This window comes from Oculina patagonica, chromosome 13 (assembly GCF_052425735.1).
Source record: "Oculina patagonica isolate OP01 chromosome 13, crgOcupat, whole genome shotgun sequence".
NCBI lineage: Eukaryota > Metazoa > Cnidaria > Anthozoa > Scleractinia > Oculinidae > Oculina > Oculina patagonica.
The window spans coordinates 4,431,917-4,452,589 of NC_135770.1; the positions used below are offsets into that span (position 1 = coordinate 4,431,917).

General features: G+C 39.0%; 2 protein-coding genes across 5 annotated transcripts; both read right to left on the minus strand.

The window, feature by feature from the left end:
- Positions 1 to 913: 913 nt before the first annotated feature.
- LOC144635914 (serine palmitoyltransferase 2-like) lies at positions 914 to 11,259 on the minus strand. The gene is made up of 11 exons (XM_078495030.1): positions 10,975 to 11,259; positions 8,931 to 9,085; positions 8,021 to 8,166; positions 6,907 to 7,125; positions 6,308 to 6,413; positions 5,480 to 5,699; positions 4,642 to 4,768; positions 3,972 to 4,008; positions 3,797 to 3,895; positions 3,047 to 3,176; positions 914 to 2,085 (listed from the first exon to the last, which is right to left on the minus strand). The coding sequence occupies exons 1-11, from the start codon at positions 11,245 to 11,247 to the stop codon at positions 2,014 to 2,016; spliced, it is 1,584 nt and encodes a 527-aa protein (XP_078351156.1). The 5' UTR covers positions 11,248 to 11,259; the 3' UTR covers positions 914 to 2,013.
- Positions 11,260 to 12,224: 965 nt separating this feature from the next.
- Positions 12,225 to 20,007, minus strand: LOC144635957 (neuroglobin-like). 4 transcript variants are annotated; one of them, XR_013567440.1, is made up of 5 exons: positions 19,796 to 20,007; positions 17,693 to 17,998; positions 15,955 to 16,186; positions 12,742 to 12,957; positions 12,225 to 12,576 (listed from the first exon to the last, which is right to left on the minus strand). XR_013567440.1 is itself a non-coding variant. In XM_078495086.1 (4 exons), exons 2-4 carry the CDS (start codon positions 17,989 to 17,991, stop codon positions 12,814 to 12,816), a joined length of 675 nt encoding a protein of 224 aa, XP_078351212.1. In that variant the 5' UTR covers positions 17,992 to 17,998; positions 19,796 to 20,007; the 3' UTR covers positions 12,622 to 12,813. The 4 variants fall into 4 exon arrangements, 1 of the variants encoding a protein (XP_078351212.1); XR_013567442.1 differs by having other exon boundaries at positions 19,879 to 19,997; XR_013567441.1 differs by lacking the exon at positions 19,796 to 20,007 and adding an exon at positions 19,371 to 19,491.
- Between the last annotated feature and the right edge of the window lie 666 nt (positions 20,008 to 20,673).

Genomic DNA, 20,673 nt, shown 5'->3' on the forward strand with positions numbered 1-20,673 from the left:
TCCCATACATTTTACTGTAACTTTTGCCGGGACATAGAATATTCATCGTTATACCGGGAATATCGTTATATCGAGGATCGTTATATCGGGGTTTCACTGTGGTTAGATTGTTAAATAAATTTGGTGTCTGAGTCGGGTGGGGCTTTTTTTACGGGAACAGTTTAGTTTGCAGTCTGGAACAAGAACGTGACTGGGTATCTTAACCGATTGTTTTACCCCAATGAATAACCTCTATTCATGCGCATTAATTTTAAGGCGTTCTTTCTCCTCCTGCCGCGAAAAAAAGAACGCCTAATCGCAGGTTACATTACCTTATTATAGGAAATTAATGCGTCATGAAATAAACGCGAATTTCAAACATTCGCGTTAATTTAAGTCGCGTTAATTTTTGTTAACGTTAACTTCCGTACCGTTAATTAAGTGGAGCGTTAATTTCCATGACCTTAATTTCCATTATTTTTGCCCCAATGTCTCGTTACATACACAGTCCAGATGTTCTTGACTCCAAGGTAAAAGCATAATTTTATCTGCCACTATCATTGTTACCGGGAAGAACGCTCAAAGTGGGAAAAGTATCACGAACATTGTTTTCGTTTAAGATTATACGCCTACAAGTGTTCAAATAAACTTGTTCCTGTTGTGTACGTCGCGTTAATTTACTTCATTTTGAAATGTTAACCCCTCTTTCGCGTTAATTTCCGTTATTGGGAAGTAATTTTTCTTTTAATTCGCGTTTATTTAAGTCGCGTTAATTTCAAATACCTTAATTAACACAAGCGTTAATTTCCTATAATAAGGTAATTTTAAGTTGTGCCGCACTCCGCCCCGCGCGTGATGTAACGTCATATCTACAGATACACGCGCGTAGAACAACGTAGCCTAACAAGTTAACTTTCAATCAACACACAGAGTCGACCTTCACAAGTATTTTATTACACTTCCATTTATTTCGGTTTCAAACGATCCGTTGCCAGGTCTTGATCACAGACACGACTCTATTCTTATCATTACCTAACATATCAACACTGCCCCTTCCTCAAAAATCCTATGTTAAGTTATTAACTTTATGTAACACTCGGCGAAGAACAAGTGCCTTTTTTGGCGCACCCGCGGTTTTCACCAACATTGCATTGTTGCCTAGCAACATGACGTCACCTTTGTGATCACTCTCGTGGTACTCGAGATATTTCCGAGCCGCAACAGAATCGTAAAATTTTCAATTGCTTTCACGAATATTACTAAAACTGGCATTAGTTCCCCAACCAAAATAATTACGTATATAAATTTAATTGCAAGATTTCTTTTCTTCTATGTGTGCTTGAGGCGAACGCGGAGAATGGCGGAGATTTGCCCTCTGCCACTCGCGAACTACGCGTTCGTACCCGTCAACCATAGTTTTAATTACCTATGAATATTGTTTTCATATAAATTCTTATACACCCATTCCTTCTCACAGAACCGCTAAATATACAACCATGAGATTAAATATGTAACTCTGAAAATAAGACTGCTTAAAGTAGAAAGAAATATGAAATGTTGTACATTGAAACCTATATTCATTTAAAAAACACAAAATGGCTCCAAAAGGGAACGCCATTTTTCTGAAAATGTGCATCTCTTTTCCAATAATGAAATCATGCAATACTTGTCACACAATTATTTCAATCTCATTGCTTACTGATTTAACGATATAACACTCCACGGCGGACAGTTCGTTCTTTACATAATCGACAAATAAAGCTCCGAAGAGTTGCCGCCTTTTTTTGTGTAATCAGAAACTTTTAAGAAGAGCAAGTACTCAAGTCAAACCATCTAACGTCATCTGGACGCAATTCGCCATCACGAAATTTTTTCCCTTCTCATAACTGATTTCCAGGCGAGTTCAAGGAGACAGTATACGTCTTAAATCATATTGGTGTCATTAAAGATATAACTATTTAGAACACGATTTAAATTTCAGGATTTGAAGTCTAAATTACAGGACAAACTTATGTCTGATGGAAAAAATTCCAGCTATTTTTTGTGCGTTTGTTTCGAGTATTTGAGCTGAAGAATGTCGCCCACTTCATCGATAGCCTCTAGAGCCTGAAAAATAATAAAAGAAAAGTTTTTTTTATGACGGCGTTTTGTCATCTCTATCTTATCCTCCAAAAAAAGGGTTCACCTTCCACCAATTTATTGGTTCTTTCTAGCTTTTCCGTAACCTTTTGGGATTTGGGAGCACGTAAAAGTTCAAAGACGACATACTTGCATTTCCTAACCCCAAAGAGGTTTGCGGGTAGGTTGCTGTGTCGAAGTCCGTGAGACTAGGTTCCAGTCATCACAAAGTCCGCAATCTTCAAACCGTATACCGTAAAATTCCGGTTATAAGCCCTGGGTTTATACAACTTCGTAAGGGGTTTTGTGTGGGCTTATAAGCGGAGGGGCTTACATTCGGGAGGGCTTATAAGCGGAATAAAAAAAACGTTTCAAAACGAGCCACGGGAGTGTTGATTGAAATGCGTTTTTTGTTAAAAACGCAAAATAAAGCAACATTTTGCCCTGTTCAGTACTGTCATCCGGCAGAGGGGGGCTTATAATCGGATGTATTTGTTTGTTTCCAGGTAGATGGGCCTATAACCGGGAGGGCTTATAAGCGGGGGGGGGGGGGGGGCTTATAACCGGAATTTTACGGTATGGGAAGTCGTGTTTGATCAAGTATCCCGCGTTTGTTTGGACTCATGACAACACTGACTTCATACCAATCACAACCATGTAAAATCCTAATCTTTGACTTTAAGTGAACGTTTGCAATTATGAATATATAGGCAATCTTTGGACTGAAGGTTCACACGAAGCTTTACAAGACTAAATTGTAACTGTCCCACCCCGTCAAACACCAGCTTTTGCGCGGTCATTTCACCACCATAAAAAGAGACTGCTTGTACTATATGACATCACGCAAGCGCTGCGCCCATTTTTAGCTACCAAACTAGTTTGTTTACTGGCTCTCGATTTCACGGAAGTCACAAGAAAACAACGCTATCATAAGAAATTAAAAACCTACCTTGTCCAAGGTCTCCCGCGTGTGAGCAGCTGACAGGCAGAACCTGGTGCGAGATTCAATCAGAGGAGTGGCGGGAAATCCAACTACAACAACAGCTACGTTCCTCTTGAGCATTTCACGGCCAAACGCACTGCAAAAAGACAGATGAGGCTTTCAAAATTTACACTAGATATAAAGAAAGCTATCACACGTCAAAACCAAAAGCGCAGCTCACGGAGTACCATGAGCAATTCTTAGGACCACAGACAGCCCACGAAGTGTGACAAACAGCTTCGCGTGTCCTGTGCAAGTTCACAGGTTTTTCGCATGGAAGTTTTGCTTGTATGTAAAAAATGTAATTTATAGTGGCCATGCAGCCACTGAAACCAGAGGGAAAAAATATTCTAATTTAACATGACATGATTAAAAATCCCAACTGGCAGCAGGCAGACCAGTTGGCTATATAAAAAGCGTGACCGAGGATTTGAACTTGGGACGACCGAAAACAAATCCAGCCAGTGGCAGGGTGGAGAGTTTGAACCTGGGACCTCTCGGTCACACTAAACCACTCGGCCACGCTGCCTACTCCTTGTATGATATCATTTCCACAGGGAGGCCAGTCAAATATTGCCTTCCTCAATTGGATATCATCTCAATTATCTCTAATAATAATCAAGTCAGAAGTGACCAACTGACACAAAAACTAGTCTTACCAAACTGAAGCCCTCCAAAATCGCTCAAATTATAACAACATTTAAAGATTATACTTACGCAATTTTTGCTGGCATGAAGAGGAGAAGAGGGACAACAGGCGAGGCATCATGACCATACACGATAAATCCCATCTCTTTGAGTCTTTGTCTGAAGTATCTAAAGAAAGATCTTCAGTTAGGTTTAATTCTACACAGCACACAGGACTAGTACAAAAAATATAGATTTTTCTTACTTGCAATTTTCAGCCAATGCAATCAACCTTTTCTTTCCTGTATTAGCCAAAATTGAAATGGTCAGTAGTTTTTTAGTATTATATGAAAATCTAGCCAGAGAAACTTTATATTGTCACTCTTAAACAACCGTACAAGTGGAAGGAGCTAACAAAAAAAACCCTACGGTATACAGTAACTACTTATCAGGTCAGCTCTTAATTCGTGTTAACACCTTCGTTTTTGCAGCATTGAAACAAGCAAAGGGGAGTATTTCAACCCTCAAATTGGATGCAGCTGCAGCTACAGCAGCCACTCCTGTTAACCGTGTTGTAAAAAAAGCTTTCATTCATTCACATAGGGCAGTAAAACACAAGTGGCAGGCCACTGCCTTGAAAAAACAGTTGTAAGCACCAGTTGGGCTTTAATGCAACATCATTAGAGGTTTAGGGTAGCTTGCGCTTAAAACTGGGGGAGCTTACGTGTACTTATATCCAGGGCATGGAGGGTTATAATCCGCATGTTATAGTAGGTTCATGAAGCATCATAATGGCACACATTGCAAATTTCTAAATCATTACTTATGATGGACAAGTATCACAATTATGAACTTGATGAAGTTGTTGTTCTTTTGACAGTTCACCCAAAATCACATGATAACTCCACAACATCATTTTGATAAAATCAACCAACCTTTGTCTGTGCCGTCTTCGCCCATGATCATTTTCATGGATGAGATGATTTGCATCACCACAGGGGGTGACATGGAGGAGGCATATGCTGCACTGTGAGAACTTCCTCGGATGTGGCTTATTATTTCCTGTGGAATAAAACCAGTATGTTACATCCATAATGAATTAACTGACAATCAACAAATTAATGAAGTTTAATCAAGTAACAAACTAAATGCACAGTGAGTAAAGGGTTTTTGAAACTTATTAAAGACTGGTTTCTACTGGGCATAAGCATGAGCAGATGAATGGACCCCACTTGAGGGTACTCTGGATTTCAAGTGATGGGAATGATCAAAGGATTGTTTGGGGGGTTGAAACTTTTGATTCCAGTTTTTTTTTTTTTTTTTGAGGGGGGGGATAGGAAAATATGGCAAGTATTTTTTTATAATTTAGGTAGGGATTTTTGGGGGTATAAAAAAAATATAAAGATTTGTGTTAGTGCCTTGGCTGTATAGTTCTGTGAATAAAGTACAAACAAATGTGTTTTGCTGTTGATTTTTTTTTTTTTTTTTTTTTGGGGGGGGGGGGGTAATTTTTGGTCAAGGGATGTTTTTGGGGTTTTGTTGGAAGCCCTAGGAATTTTTTGGGTCTAGATTTTTGCCCCCATACCACCATCCCTGTTATTTGAAATCCCGAGTACTCCCCCTGTGGAATGAAAACCCGCGTTCTTCTTACATTTATGTGCTTATGGTAATTCAGTTTGCTCATGCTTGTGTTTGTAAGTGCTTGTGTTATGTCTTATAATACACACGTACATGCTAATTGTATGCAGTAAAACACAGTGCATTGAAACTGACCTTAGTTGCCGCAATGTATCCCCCTGCAGCACCAAAACTCTTGGTAAATGTCCCCATCATGATATCAATATCAGCAGGGTCCACACCAAAGTAATCTGTAACACCCCTTCCATTGGGGCCCATGGCACCAATACTGTGGGCCTCATCAAGAAAAATGTACGCTTTGTACTTCTTTTTAAGGGCCACCACCTCTGGCAATCTCACGATGGAGCCCTCCATACTGGAATTTAAACATGAAACAGTCATTACAAGAGATATTTTTTTTAAAAGTATATGTTTTATAAACTTTTTGTTTAGGAGAAAAAGAAACGATTTTCATTAGTCAGACAACACAAATGTTAGTCAACAAGATTGGCTGTACAATTGTTTACCATGACGCGGTAAATAAACACAACAAGTTGAAATTAACACATGTATAGGGAGGGGCAGAATAGCTTTTTACAGACTAGCTCAAGCAAGCCAAGAAAAAACCCTCAAAGACCCCAAAGGCAGTATGAAAACTAAGCTACAACAAAGTACACATGTACATTCTTTCATGTTACATCTCAACCATTATTTTAATTGTTTAATTTTACATTTAAGGAAACCCACAAGCATTTTTTGGGATAGCACTCCTTTCCAAAAACATTACCGCAGTTTTTGCATTAAATTTCTAAGAGTAAAATAAAGCTACCATGGGATGGTAGCTTTATTTTACTCTTAGAAATTTAACGCAAAAACTGCTGTAATGTTTTTGGAAAGGAGTGCTATCCCAATGGTGAACCAATCCGGAACTGTCTTATATCACTGCCACTTTATAAAAGGTAGCTCTTAATCGAAGGACCTTACCTGTAGATACCTTCAACAATAATGAGTATTTTCCCCCAAGGTCTGTGGGTGCGAGGTTGTCCCTGGACAACTGACTCACGAAGAATATTTTCCAGGCTCTTCATATCTGAGATGCACATACATAATACATGTATTAAACATTTCAGCACCATAAAATTCTGAAAATTATGCTACTACCCCTGAAAATACGCCCTCCAACCTCATATGAAACCCCTCTGTTCTCAGACACAAAAATCCCTCTAAAGTAAAGATTGATTTCTCTCTTGTGTTGAACGTTTTAGCATGCGCCAAGACATGAAATGTTCAATTATTGACTGTGGGCCTTGTTTTGGGTTAACTACTTGTATCACTTGTTTCAACGAAGTGAACAATGTAATATGCAAACCATTTACACCACTAAACCTCTCACATTTTTACAGGGATCAACATTAATTTCAATTAAGGCAGAAAAAAATTAAAATTAAATAAAAAAACATCACTGCATGAAGAATATATAGCCTACACAACCTCATAAAAAGATGTAAATGAGTGTGTTGTACTGTTCATGATGTTCTGGGATTTCCGTGAACCATACAAACCTAGTACATGTAAATTCTTACCATTATGTTTGAAGACTTTAATTTTTGCTCCTGACAATCTAGCCCCCAGCACAAGGGAGGAGTGGTTCAGTTCATCACTGACTATCAAATCTCCCTTGCCCACTAGGGTGGGTATGTTAGTGGAGTTGGTGGCAAAACCCATTCCAAATGCTATTGCCGCAGGCTTGCCAACAAATCGAGCCACTAGAGTCTCCAGTTCATCATGAAGGTGAAGAGTACCTAATAAAAGATAAATTTCCTGTTTCCTTAGTCTGTTTCTAACCAATCATGTTGTGGATCAAACAATCCTGGGGTAGGGAGAATGCTCTTAACAGACAAGAGACTTTTGGGTGGGGGTGTGTTGCTGGGACTGTGAAACCCTTACACATGTACCCTACATGTCTTTTGGAGCATGTTTGACTGCATTTCTCAATCTTGTTAAAGACTACATGTACCTTTAGTTACCGGTATTGTAACTTATTTTTGCAGGGCTTAATTTTCATGATTGTCACGAAATCGCGAAATTAAAGACCCATGAAAACACATTTTGGAAGGGTTTTTTTTGCGTATTTTATTGTTTTTAATGTTACAGTACTAAGTTTTGGCTAAGTCATGAAATTACTTCCCGCAAAATACATTTAATTTATCCCTGTTCCATTTTCCCAAAATAATTATTAAGTTCTGGCAAAAATAAGTAATAATAAGGAAGAATACCAAATTCCTATCCCTGCCCCAGACTTACTATTTTCCAAAAACTCTACCACTGTCACAGACACTGCCAGGGGGTTAAATTAATAGTTGAATTTGAAGTTGCCTAATTAACTTTTGTTTCCATTTATGAAAAGTTCTTTTAACCCCAAGTGTTAATTCTCAGTCTAGATTAAATTATTCATACCCACTGAGCTTTTTGCAGCCAAATGTTGCCTTTTTCGAACCTCTTGTTGTTTCTATTACTCTATCCCAGGGTAAACTGCTTGAAAACCATACCCTCCACAGCGGCACATAAACATGTATGTAACTATATGGCTTATATATAGGAGTATAACCTACAGTTAGGAATCAGACTGCAAATCCTGGTACATCCTTTGCAGCCTTACTTTGACCAAATCAAACATTCATGTACTAATTCACTCACCGTACTCGTGTCTTGAGCTGCATCCTGTTAGACCAAATTTCTGAACAGACTTTTCTGCGGCCTCTGCACATGGTCCAACATTTTCCGCAAACCCAAGGTAGTTATAGGAACCAAGATTAAGTGCTTTTGTTGAATCTCCAGTTTTCCTGGAAACAAAATCATGACATTTCGCTAACTACCAATGTTACTTGGAAAGGAATGGTCAAATTCTTTTAACAAGCCTATATAGGTACAGGACTATGATCAATTTGGCCAGCGCTTAACTGTGGTTTCTGTACCAAGTTAAGTGACTACAAGGAGTAACTACTCTCCATGGATTTGATGGGATAACAGTTGGCGCGCTGGACCCCAGATTGAGCAGTCCAGGTTCGAGCCCTCGCCAAGGCTCTGCATTGTGTTCTTAGGCAAGACACTTTACTCTCATAGTGCCTCTCTTTATGGGTACCAGTGAATTTACTAATGGGGGGTAACACTGTAATGGACTAGAATCCTTCTCATCCAGGGGGTAGTAGAAATACTCCTAGTTGCTTCATGCTACGGAAAGTCATGTAAGCTCCGGCCTGATGGGCCAAGTGCTAGATTCAAAAGCAGACTTTCCCTTATCCTGGATGAGATGCTACCTTCCAACATTTATGTCTGTTTGTCTGGCAATTTGCTGTTGCTGGTACCCATTTATATTCTGGGAGAGAGAAGGTACTGTAAGATAGAAGTGTCTTGTCCATAAGAATACAACCTTGTGACCCACGTAATTAAGCACCTGAACACACATTGCTTGACCAGGATTCCAAAAAATGAGGGGGTTAAATTGTAGTGTTTGATTGAGTGAAGCCAGTCCAGGGGAAACAACTTTTGGCTTGAGAAGCCAGGAAGTTCAAGGAATGGAGGGTTTAAGAAATTAGGATTATCATACCTAAAGGACCAGCCATAATCATCAGACACTCTGTCAAGAAGTTCAATATCAGCACCAGGCACACTGCAAATTGGTCTGTTCCAGCAGTCTCTTATACGAGTATAAAGGTTCCTTGTGTAGAAGCTTTCAAAATCGGCATACAGAGGGACAAACCCCTAAAACAAAAAATGTAAATGCCCACATCAATTCTAGTGTTGCTGATTAACATACAGTAGAATCCCAATTTTTTTAAACCTCCAGGGGAAAAGAAGATTGCTTCAAGAAAACGGGAGATTCAAGGAATGGGGGTAAAACTACAGAGAAGTAATAGCCCAGGGAGACGGAAATTGGTTTGAGAAATTAGGAGTTTAATGAAACTGAGGGTTCGAGAAATTAGATTTCTACACACTGAAACTTCTGTAACTAGAAAAAAATCTCAAATAAGGTTGGTGCATGTGTTTGCATCTTTATTTAACTGAAGTAATATGAATGATCAGTTATATTTGAAGTCTTTGGAAGCAACACTATTTACACTGGATTGTTCAGGTGAGTAAACCAGAAGCTTATCACCAAGGTGATTAAGCTTCAGAGTAAACTCACTAACTGTTCAGTTGAGTAAACTCAGTGATTTTTCAGTTGAGTAAATACAGCTTTATTGCAAGGATAGAGTGGTTTTCACTTGAGTGTCGAAAATAATTCCCATTTACATTGGTTTTGCATTGCTGCCCTTAGTGATTGGTTTATTAACCTCACACTTTGTTGACAATCTTTACGTTCTTTGAATACAATGGCCATATATATCGTATATCAGATATTAACCGAAATAAAAAAAATAAATAAAATATGAGAATTTGCAGTGGCACTTCTACAAAGTGACTCTTCATTCACTGACACGGCAAATCTGAGGAAACACACTTTAAGATAATGCAAAATTTTGTTGAAGCATCATTCAACACTGAGGTTGACTATAGCTACTTTTATTTACATTAATTTTTTGAAAAAATTTCCTAAAAATTTATTAAGACCCCCTTAGGAAATGTCATCGGTTCTTCATGCATTGCGTGCCAGTTATTTGATTAGCCAGAGTGGTTACTTCGGATTTGGTTTTACAAACTGCTCTAACCATTGGAACAAATTAATCAATTTCTGTTGCTAAGTGTGTTCAAAAGGGGAATGTACAAAATCTACATCTTCATTGATGCATCACGAATGATGCTTGTTATTATTGCTCTACATGTATAACCTCTTAGCTAACTGATATTTGCTCAATTTTGAAACAATTATAATAAACAAAAAAGTCATTGTTAGATTTGGTGTATATGTTGTGGTTCAATTTTATATTTGGTTTCAAATTTTTCAAACCAGTTTGATTTTTATTTTTCATTGTCTTATGTTCATTATCATAATCTGAAACAAAGGGAAATGAAAATCAAACTGGTTTGAAAAAATTTAAACCATAGATAAAATTAAACCACAACATATACACAGAATGTCACATCTTGCCACCACACTTTCACGTTCAAAATTGTGCTTTGTACAATGAAAGAACAATGCATACCGTTTGCCATGGATACGTTATGTAATAGGAGCTATTTGGAAAAAAAATGATAAAATAACAATCTCTTCTGTCAGGTAAATGTGACCGAAAAATGCGATTAAGCGGTAAACTACATTCTTGGTCGATGACAACATCGAACAACATAGGCTTGCCCATGCGTGGCGTTTCAAAACATTACGAAACATATAAACATGCTGCATTGAAGCACGCGTCCACGAATTTTCGTAAAAACTAATACCAAATCTTGAATCTTGAGTGAAAAAAATTCAAAATGTCGTGAATTCACTTTGTGGAAAGTACAATCTGTGAATTACAACGCAGTTTTACTACAATATTGACTCAAAATCGACTCGGTTGACGCCTACCCAACGCCTACAATCTGTAACTCATGGTTTTACGAAGACAGCTGACTTTCAAAAAATTGCATCCGATCTTGAAGTCTTTGCTGACTTTTAAGACCTCAGCCTGGTTATCAAACAAAACAAACTATTTTTCAACACAACTAACCTTGTTTCCGTACTCTCTGGGCGCTTTCGACCTTTCCAAGCCATATTTTCGCATAAAGTCACGCAAGTAACCGAACAGAATCAAGAAGAAGTATGATAAGTAGGTCAAAACTGCCACTTGGAACGGCGTATCTTCAAACTCCTCGACAAATGTCTCTTTAAACTCTTTAAGCTTTTCTTCTTCGTGTGCTGAAAAGCCATTTGTTTTAGCGGAGTAACCATTTTTGTATGGTTTTTGCCGCCTTGGACTCGTCGTGTACGCTCCAGCAACCATCTTTGAAAGCGTTTGTTGTCACTCTAGTGCCCAGTTCCTTGTTGCGCAGTGGCGTGCCGCGCCAAAACGACCTTGAACGACCTTGGACGAGCTAAAAAGAGAAATACCCCCACCCACCCCACCTCCCCACGAATCAATGATGAATTCGCGATAAAACCAAAACGTGACATTTTTCCATCAATGAAATGGGAGGGGGTGTTCTTATTGCTCTGTTTTGTTTGTTTTTCTCTCATTTCACTTGTAGCTACTTGTCCAAGATTGCAATCTACGACGGTCCCCTCCCCCTCTACTATAAACCCAACACACGCAGGTAAAGGGCTCGGGGAAGGGGGGGGGAGGGTCTTATTTTTTCATGAAAGTTTTTTCAAGGTTGAAAAAAGTATAAAAGTAACCAGTCAAATATTATGATTCTTATTAGTCAACACTTTTTTATCGCCTATTTTTTCATCCGCGACATCTCTTTTTCATCTGCGACTTCCGGTTCTTCGTATTGTCCGTTGGCCCTTTCTTAAGTTAAAAGACTTTTTTGCCATTTTGATTTTTTTTTCAATGTCATCTAGTTTAGTATCCGGTTTTTTCGAAGCTTTGAACTCATGCAGAACACTGAATTCTAGAGAAAAATTAAGTTCATTCATTCATTCATTCATTCATTCATTCACGTTAGAACATTTCTCACAAAATAAATCTGCACTAACTGAATGAAAAATACTTGACTCCGTGCTACCGGCAGCTGCGGCTTTCGGTGGGAAAACTTTAAGTACCGCGATAAACGCTGGGAGACCGCGGAATATGCAACGGCTTTCTGGCTTTTTCATTGGCTGTATTCTTCAAGACATGCGATAAAATCGTTTCGAAACTGTTATACGTTAGTGTATCTTTTACTGCAGTCCTTGCTGGAATAATTAAGATATATTAGGTTATTTATAATTAACATTTATTAAATTTAAATGCATTTTATTTCTATACATACGTAGATACAAAAAAAAATTATAATGAAGTATAAACATTGACTCTATCTTTCTAATAAGAGCCACTCATTTCATATATTCTTGCCCAAGTGCTAATGAGTAGTTAATTCATAGTCCCAATAACAGTGGCCGCAAGAACGTTCTTGATTAATGCTCTTCGGCTACAAAAAAAGAGACAGGAAAGTGGCGAAGTTTGACTTGATAGCAAAGTGAACGCTCCTTATTAAACTTGCGGTAGATGTATGCACGTATTGCGTGCCTATGCTTCATTTGATATATGATGACCGTCATCAAAAATCTCCTCGCTGCTATTGGTATATTTTTATGATCCACATATGATATGGTGCCTGTGCTCACTCGCCTAGACTGCAAAACAATCGTATCTTTTGCGAACTCGCTCGGTCTTCAAACGAGAGCGAGAGGTCTGCGAGGCTCGCGACACGATCGGCGCTTCGCGCCTTCGATAAGCGCTTTTTCCAACGACTTTAGAGAAAAAACGACTGTTTTGCAGTCTGCTATCACTCGCCCGACTAAGGTGCATGTGGCAAATGATACTCTATATATTCACAGCGCTATATATAAAACATTTCCTTTCATATTATCCCTCAAGAACTTCTTTGGCTCCTGCTTTCATTGTGTCTGCCACAATCCCGTATACCACAGTCCACGCTTCCTTCACTTCTGTTGTAAACTTCTCTCCCAGGCCCTTGTCGAGCGTGTCAAGTAAGGCGGCTCCAACGGGCTAAATAAAAAATATCAACGAAAAGAAATCAGATGCAAAATCAGTCTTGGGTTTTTACAGGCACAGCTTATGTGAGGTCAGTGTACTGTCTGGTTGAAAATTCTTGATCGATTAAGTCCGTCATTCGCGCTTTCTATGATTAATCATGGAGACCAAACCAAAGGAATCACTCTGAGCTGGCCAATTACAAAGGGAACAGAAAATCTAGTTAACCAAAAAGTAAAACTCAAAACAAAGACATGCAGCCGGCATGGAAAAACGGGAAAACGAGTGCGAGCGAATCACGATTGGTTTGGGTTTTACTAGAAAGTGGCGCAAGATTTTTAGACCAATCACTAAGAAAAGTATTACAAAACCAAAGCAAACGTGATTTGCTTTCGACACTCAGGTAAAAAGCGCCTCTATTACATTTTGCTTAACTAGCAGGAGCCCGGCTATAGGATGTTTCTGCGACCGTATCGCGGAAAATCAGCCCGCCTTATTCCTCTGAAACTGGTACACGAGACCGTTACAATCACTTTCCCATTTTTTATGCGTAAGAATATTGTTTATTTTTATTCTAAATTTACAACAAACACAGCATCGATTTATATAAGACAAGAAGAGGAGCGATGTTCACTTGATTGTCGAAAGTACAAAAAAAAAGTCGCGTCACCTTCCAGACCTTCTCAACCAGTCAAATGTAACCAAAACCATTCGCGTGTTACTTACACATTTTTTTCCCGCGCTTCGAGTCGGCTACATGATGAATTTGCTTCGAGTTCACTGGAATGCTTGTGTCCTTTGTGATTGGCCAGAGTAATTACTTTGGTTTTGGTTAAACGACACCCAATTGAAAAGTGCTCTTATAGAGCAGTTTTCAATTCGGTGAGGGTAAAAGGCGGAATGAGTTTGCGGAATGGCATGTGGCATGACTTGCGGAATGGCATAATTATGCGGAATGTAATTTACGCGGAATGACTCATTGACATAAATTATACTGAAAAGGGCGCCAAAATTTTAAAAGAGAAGCCGCCTTATTAAATCGCTGCTGGCTCAAACTATCAACTGAGCAGTGCAGTATGGACAAGGAAACTTCCATAGAACATCGTTGAAAAGATCATTTCAACGTTCAAATTACCGATTTACGCCGAATAGAACCACAGAAAATATTTTAGCCGCTTACCGTGACGCTTCCGAGGACTTGAAATATCGACTATGCGTTGCTAAAATAAGCGGCTGAATCTTGGCCGAGTAGTTTTGTTAACGTGAACAAAAACTCTCGTCTATAATGTGTGACCGTGTCACTGCCGTGTTCAAGGAATCGTTTCTTTCTAAATCAAAACTTGCTACGGGTAGGAGAAAGCTATTGGTTTCATTGACGACAACTCCTTTTAGTATATTTCTAGCGTTTTATTACGGCGATGAAAAGATCGTGACACGGCTTCTCTGCTGGTGTGACACTAGTTACACCGCTGCTGGAGCGATCCGTGGTCATAGCTTAAAATATAAATGGTTTAAACAGATCTAAAAATATAAAAGGATACTCTAAATTTTCGATCGCCTTCTGCGGTCTTCTTCAGAGAATGATGAAGAAGACCGCAGAAGGCGATCGAAAATTTAGAGTATCCTTTTATATTTTTAGATCTGTTTAAACCATTTATATTTTAAGAAAGCCAAGTATTCATAACAAGTAGGCAGTGATAATTTAATACTCGCCAGATTCCTTATCAGAAAATCTGCAATACGAGCCGGCTAGATTTGAAATACGATACTTGTTTTTACCATGCAGCCGGTGAATATGAAAATATCGCTCTACTCGATCGGCGGTCGGCTGTCGCTTTTTAGTGTTAATGTCTTCCACTGAGTTTATATAGCCTTCGTAATGGCAGGGGAAAAGCTAGTCCGGCTTTTCGCAGCCTGGCGTTCAAGACGAACCTGGAAGCGTTGCGTGATTTCGGCCCGAGCGGCTGCGAAGGAGACCAACGAAAAACAAGGCTAGTAGACTTTCAATGAAACAAGGACGTCGTAATGTTCCAAATCTCTCTGCTTTGTATCCTGTACATTACTAAATCGATCATTCAACACGTGATGGATAAGGACAAGTACCTTCAATCGATTGCCATCATGTTAAGACTGTTAAAGCCCTCAGTAATAAATAATGCGGCTGCTCATAAAAATTGGCGCGCTTTTCAGTATAATTTATGTCAATGAGTCATTCCGCGTAAATTACATTCTGCATAATTATGCCATTCCGCAAGTCATGCCACATGCCATTCCGCAAACTCATTCCGCCTTTTACCCTCACCGTTTTCAATTGAGTGTCGTAAAACCAAAACCAAAGTAATTACTCTGGCCAATCACAAAGGACACAGACAATCCAGTGAACCAATCAAAATTCGAAGCAAATACATGTAGCTGGCACGAAGCGCGGGAAAACGTGCGCGAGCGAGTCACGATTGGTTTTGGTTTTAGTTCCGATTGGCTGAGAAAGTGGCGCGAGATTTTTAAGCCAATCACTGAGCGTAATAATGCAAAACCAAAGCAAACGCAATTTACTTTCGACACTCAAGTGAAAACCGCTCTATACAACCGAGTAATAGTATGACTACTCTGTAAGGTCCAGAACGTGCTCTAGCAACTCTAGCAACACCCAATAGAACCAAACTACACATGTACTGTTGTATATACAGTTTTATACCATGCCATAGAAAATACAGCCAATCAGAATACAGGAAAGCCGTTGTATATTCGACGGTATTCAACCCAACCTTCCCATAGTGCGCTGCGACTGTATTCTCGACGAAATTTAGTAAGCGTATTTTCTATGGCATGGTATAAAATAGTTACACAACACTTTCTCGTGGTATACTATGGAATATCCCACTTGTCACTTGTATTTTCTTGGCATACACACTCGCCTAAAGGCTCGTGTGTATACCGAGAAAATACAAGTGACTCGTGGGATATTCCATAGTATACCACTCGAAAGCGTTGCATAACTAGTATAAATCGTACCGCAAAGTGGTGTTCCTCGACTTTGTACATGGTATGCCTAGCTCCCAGGTCCTTGAGAGCAGGAACAATAGAGCCCAGATCATTGAGTGAGGCCACGGCCAAGTCGACATGCTGCATGGTTACCAGTCCCTGTCTCTTCAAACGAGTGTCGGTTCTCATGGCATCTTCATCTGAATTATCGACATCTCTAAATGAAAACAGTTGTAGAACCTCTGGATTCTCTTTGAATAACCTGACGGAGAGACGACAAAAATGAGATTATAGTCGAACCTGCTGCAGAACATGAACAGGTTTGGTACCATGAGAATATGACGCGGTCTTCCCTTAGACCTTATAGGGTTAAGGAGGAGGAGGAGGAGTAGAAGAGAAAAAGAACAAAAACAAGAACAAGAAGAACAAGAAGAAGAACAAGAACAAGAACAAGAACAAGAAGAACTAGATGATGATGATGATGATGATGATGATGATGATGATGATGATGATGATGATGAAAAAACAAGGAGGAGGATGTAAAGGAGAAGGAGATAGAGGAAGGTGCGGCCCCTTTAAAATTTCTTCTTAGTGTCCCCTTACTGGAGATTACAAATGGTATGTTGGTGACTGTCGGAGTTATCGGGAAGAAACCCTTGTTATATCAATAACATTTTTATGATCATTATCATAATACTGTCCACAACTGGTGTCTTCAGCCGTTCACCATAAGTCGTGCATGCATGTTTATTAACTATGGTGTAATACTGCGAGCATATTTTCACCGTACCATTTCTACATATACGTATACATACACACACCGTGCTTTAGCTGCCATAAGCCTCTTCAAATCTAGAAACCCCGGTTTACAGTTTGTTTGACCTTATCGTTGCTTTAAGTCGTAATCACGTGCCAAACATCTGAAACATGCATCGCAGTCTGGCAATCTGGCTTGAAGAGATTACCGAGGCATTTGGCGTCGTAAAAAAAATCCTAAAAATACTCTGTATTATACGTTGGTTTGACCTGTTCATCCCTATAAAACATCGCGTGACCGTCGAAAAATGTAATCATACGTAAATAACAACGCGAGGTTAGAATCTTGACGATAGAAAAACGGCAGTTGTAGAGTATGGTCCTCAACAACCATATAACGGGAACTGTGAGTTGTCAAATATGTTGGCTATTTTGGGACAGACCTTTCGAGACACTTGCCTTTAGGACAGAATAGAGTTACCTCCTTATGCGTTGCTATTTACTAGTTCCGCTTATCAATATATTGAATAAAAAATGTTCTCTTGTCATACACTGTTCTCAGTGTCTCTCTTTTCTTAGATCGTTGAACAATAGAAACGATCAAGCAAATGCGATGTTGAGATTAATTAAAGATCATTAAAGCGACGAATTTTTCAACATAGCTCTCTGCATGTTAAAGGTCGAGTATTAGAATGATTGGATTTCCCTTCTCGACCCTTCGCACACTTCACACTTTATTTTAACTACGATGTCCTTCTAAAAGTTTACTTTGAAATCCAACTACTATGTGTGTTGTTTTAGCTTTGTTTTAGTATGCCTTGATATTTGTCGATTATTGCAAACAAACTAATTTAGGCTCCGCATGATTTTAGCAGTTGAGCGCCTTGGAATGAGTAAGAGCTAGAAAGGAACGAGCCGGATTTAAAATGAAGCGACTAGACAAAGATAATTCTTATTACCAACAAAATAATGAAAGAAGATCTGAGTCATAATTATAGCAGATCCTGCCTACCTTATATAGAACTCGAGTCCAACTTGTTCTAAATCACCATTCACAAGTTTCCAAGTATCCTGCACCAATGTGATCTGTTGTTGAGTTATTGGTCCCTCGAGATCTTCTACTTCAGTCTCTTCCTTTTCCTGTGTCGCTTGTCGACCATCTGCTGCAGGCGTTTCTTCCGTTATCTTGCCTTCTGGCTGTTGCCTTTGCTTTGAAGAACTTGTCTCCGTGTGAGCTGGTGACTGTGATTGTACAGGGACAGGTGCTGGCGCAGTCTTGGTCCTGGTAGCCTTGCTTCCTCCGCAGCCCATCTTTGCACTAAATTGTAAACACAAAGCATATGATCAGATTACTTCAATGGTTATTGAAGTTTTTCAGGTGAACTTTATGGCCCCTGACGTCAATGAACAGATATTAAAATAACCCAAATGGCTGAGCCGCTAGATTCGTCGTGTCTGTTTACAGGATAAAATCCGTTAATATGATACGTGACTATCAAATAAGTTTAAGATGTTTGGCGCGCGAAGAGAGAGATCCATAGACGAGAGCTTTTAGCTTACTTGCATGGGAAAAGCCTGGGACTACGTACATGAGTTGCACCTACTTTCAAGGACAGGGAAATTTTTTGTGCATACACAGTCTAGACCCAGGCTATCGTTTTTTGAAAAAAAGTGATCTATAAGACATGACTTAGCCAAAGATTGAGTCCAGGAGGAAAACTTTCTTTTAATTTTTATAAACATCAAATGTAACACTAGTTTCTTTTTTTTTTTCAAATCCGTTCGCTCAGCGTCTCAAAATGGGAGTTTACAATGCAAATCGTTATTAGTTTTGTCCTTTTCTGTCGCTAAATCGCGCTCTTTTTCAGTTTTGGCATTTTCGCTATTTAACTCCGGTGGGGTAGAAAATCTTTTGGTTACCGGTATTAACTATTTGCCTTTTGACACGTTTTTTTTTCGCCGTATTCTCTGTTTGTTATTGGTCTATTTATATCGAACATCCGAGCCGAAATGCAAACGATGTCCTCTTGCCTTCAAACAATATTGATCTTATCGAACTAATTTGTTTATGTTTAAAACTGTTTCTATGGCAGCCTGCAGTAAAGCCTCGAAAATACAGGCAATTTTTTTCTCTCAATATATTAATTCCTAAAAAACAAATTCACGAGTTCACACACGTATTCGTTAATTGTGTATTGCGATAATTTATGAACAATTTAGGACGGTTTATGACGATTACATGTAGGGATGTAGGGATATGGTTCTCTATAATTTCATTCACTGAACACCCTTTTAGCTTGTGAACAAAGTGTTTTGTTCGAGTGGATCAAACGGATAAAAACATGTTTAATTACAAGAAGTTGTAGAATTCGAACAAAAAACCTTCAAACGAAATAAAAAACCCGCGAAAGGTTCATAAATTGGTTTTGTGCTAAAATCATTTTTGTTTACAGTACTCTGAACTGCACTCCTAACTTTAGCCATCGCAAACGAGCGCAGCATAGCAAGGATTTGTTTTTGACGTGAACATATAACCGCTTAGATCTTACTACAAATTATAAACCATCTACTTTAGTTGCACTGAATGCGCGATGTCTTGCATTTTCTGAAACTTCGCACCCCTTAGCTGCAAAACCCTTTTTGTTTGAACACAATTTCGCAAAACTTGGCAAAAGCTATTTTAAACTCACCTTGAAATTTAAAGTCTTCTGATGAATTGAGAATTCAGCCAGGTGTGAACTAGGTAATTATATCAACTGATCATGCACTTCATTATCATCTTGCAATGGGCTACAGACTGTACTTAGCAATAGGGTAACTTGTTGTCTGAGAGAACTGAAAAACTCAATTGTTGCAGTTCCTACATAACCTTTGATTGAAAATCAATTCACAAAACTGTAAACATGCCGAAAATGCAAAACTTTGTTACTGAATACATAACATTTTTTTAATCCATAGAGATTTTCTAATTAACTTTTAAGCTCAACTAAAACACTGTTGACGTTTTGTGTGGGGGAATGTGGCAGCTTTCGGCTCATATTATATATGCAGTCAGCGTTTAAATGAAATCCACACTTGAAGTACTGATATCTGCTCTATAATGTTACGAACTCACCAAAATTAAATCACTCTTGCCTTTGTCTGACACCTTCAAAGGCGAATCAGGTGAAACGCTTGATTATTTTTCTGTCTTAGTACCTTGCAAAACTTGAGTGTCCCACAGTTGGAAAAGAAGACAAAGTCCCAAAACACCAAAAAGAGCTTCAAACCCAAAAGCACTTCTGGATGTTGGCAAAACTGTCTTGGATCCGCTTGACTGATATTTCCACGGCCGTCAGGTATTTACACTTTCAGCCCAGTCAACTCAATAACATTTACCGTCAAGAAATTTGCATGAGAACAAAACTATGACTATTCTTTAATTTAGCCATTGGCTTTTCCTGACCTGTTATCAGTGTTTATATATGCGCTATTGTATCTAGGACGGATAAATCAAGTGTTTTCATCAAAGATCCATTTCATTACTGTACGGCTCTCTTGTTTGTTTACGCCTACTCTGGGACCCAAAGTCGCCGTAACTTTGGGCGACTTAAGGCGACTTTAGGCGATTTTAGCTCATTTTGTCCAAAATTACGGGCGATTATGGCGATTTAAGGCGATTTGGGGCGACTTTGGGCGATTTTGAGCGACTTTAGGCAATTTTAGGTGACCTTTTAGGCAATTTTAGGTGACCGACCTAAGTAGAGTTGTTGTATACATGTACATGGGAATCATCCTGGTACACCAAAAAGCATTGTTACAGAAAATATCTATACTTAGAGCGACTTTGGGCGACTTTAGGCGACTTTGGGCGACTTTAGGCGATTTTGGGTGATTTTGGGTTCCAGAGGAGGCCTTTGTTTGCTTATATTGTTTGCACACAGCCTGACTACCCAACCAATGGCACGCGATATTGGAAAGTTTTGACGTCAAGATCACTTAAACGTCAAAGAA

Bases quoted from the DNA above. Each gene is read 5' to 3' on its own strand.
- LOC144635914 (XM_078495030.1), bottom strand. From the start codon at position 11,247: ATGGTTGCTGGAGCGTACACGACGAGTCCAAGGCGGCAAAAACCATAC. The intron at 4,009-4,641 runs GTTGGTTGATTT...TGGCTAATACAG, and splicing joins CGAAGACGGCACAGACAAAG to GAAAGAAAAGGTTGATTGCA. The intron at 3,177-3,796 runs GTAAGTATAATC...GTCTTTTTGCAG, and splicing joins TTCATGCCAGCAAAAATTGC to TGCGTTTGGCCGTGAAATGC.
- LOC144635957 (XM_078495086.1), bottom strand. From the start codon at position 17,991: ATGGGCTGCGGAGGAAGCAAGGCTACCAGGACCAAGACTGCGCCAGCA. The intron at 16,187-17,692 runs GTAGGCAGGATC...TCTCTCCGTCAG, and splicing joins GGACTCGAGTTCTATATAAG to GTTATTCAAAGAGAATCCAG. The intron at 12,958-15,954 runs GTACGATTTATA...TTTTTTATTTAG, and splicing joins TCGAGGAACACCACTTTGCG to CCCGTTGGAGCCGCCTTACT.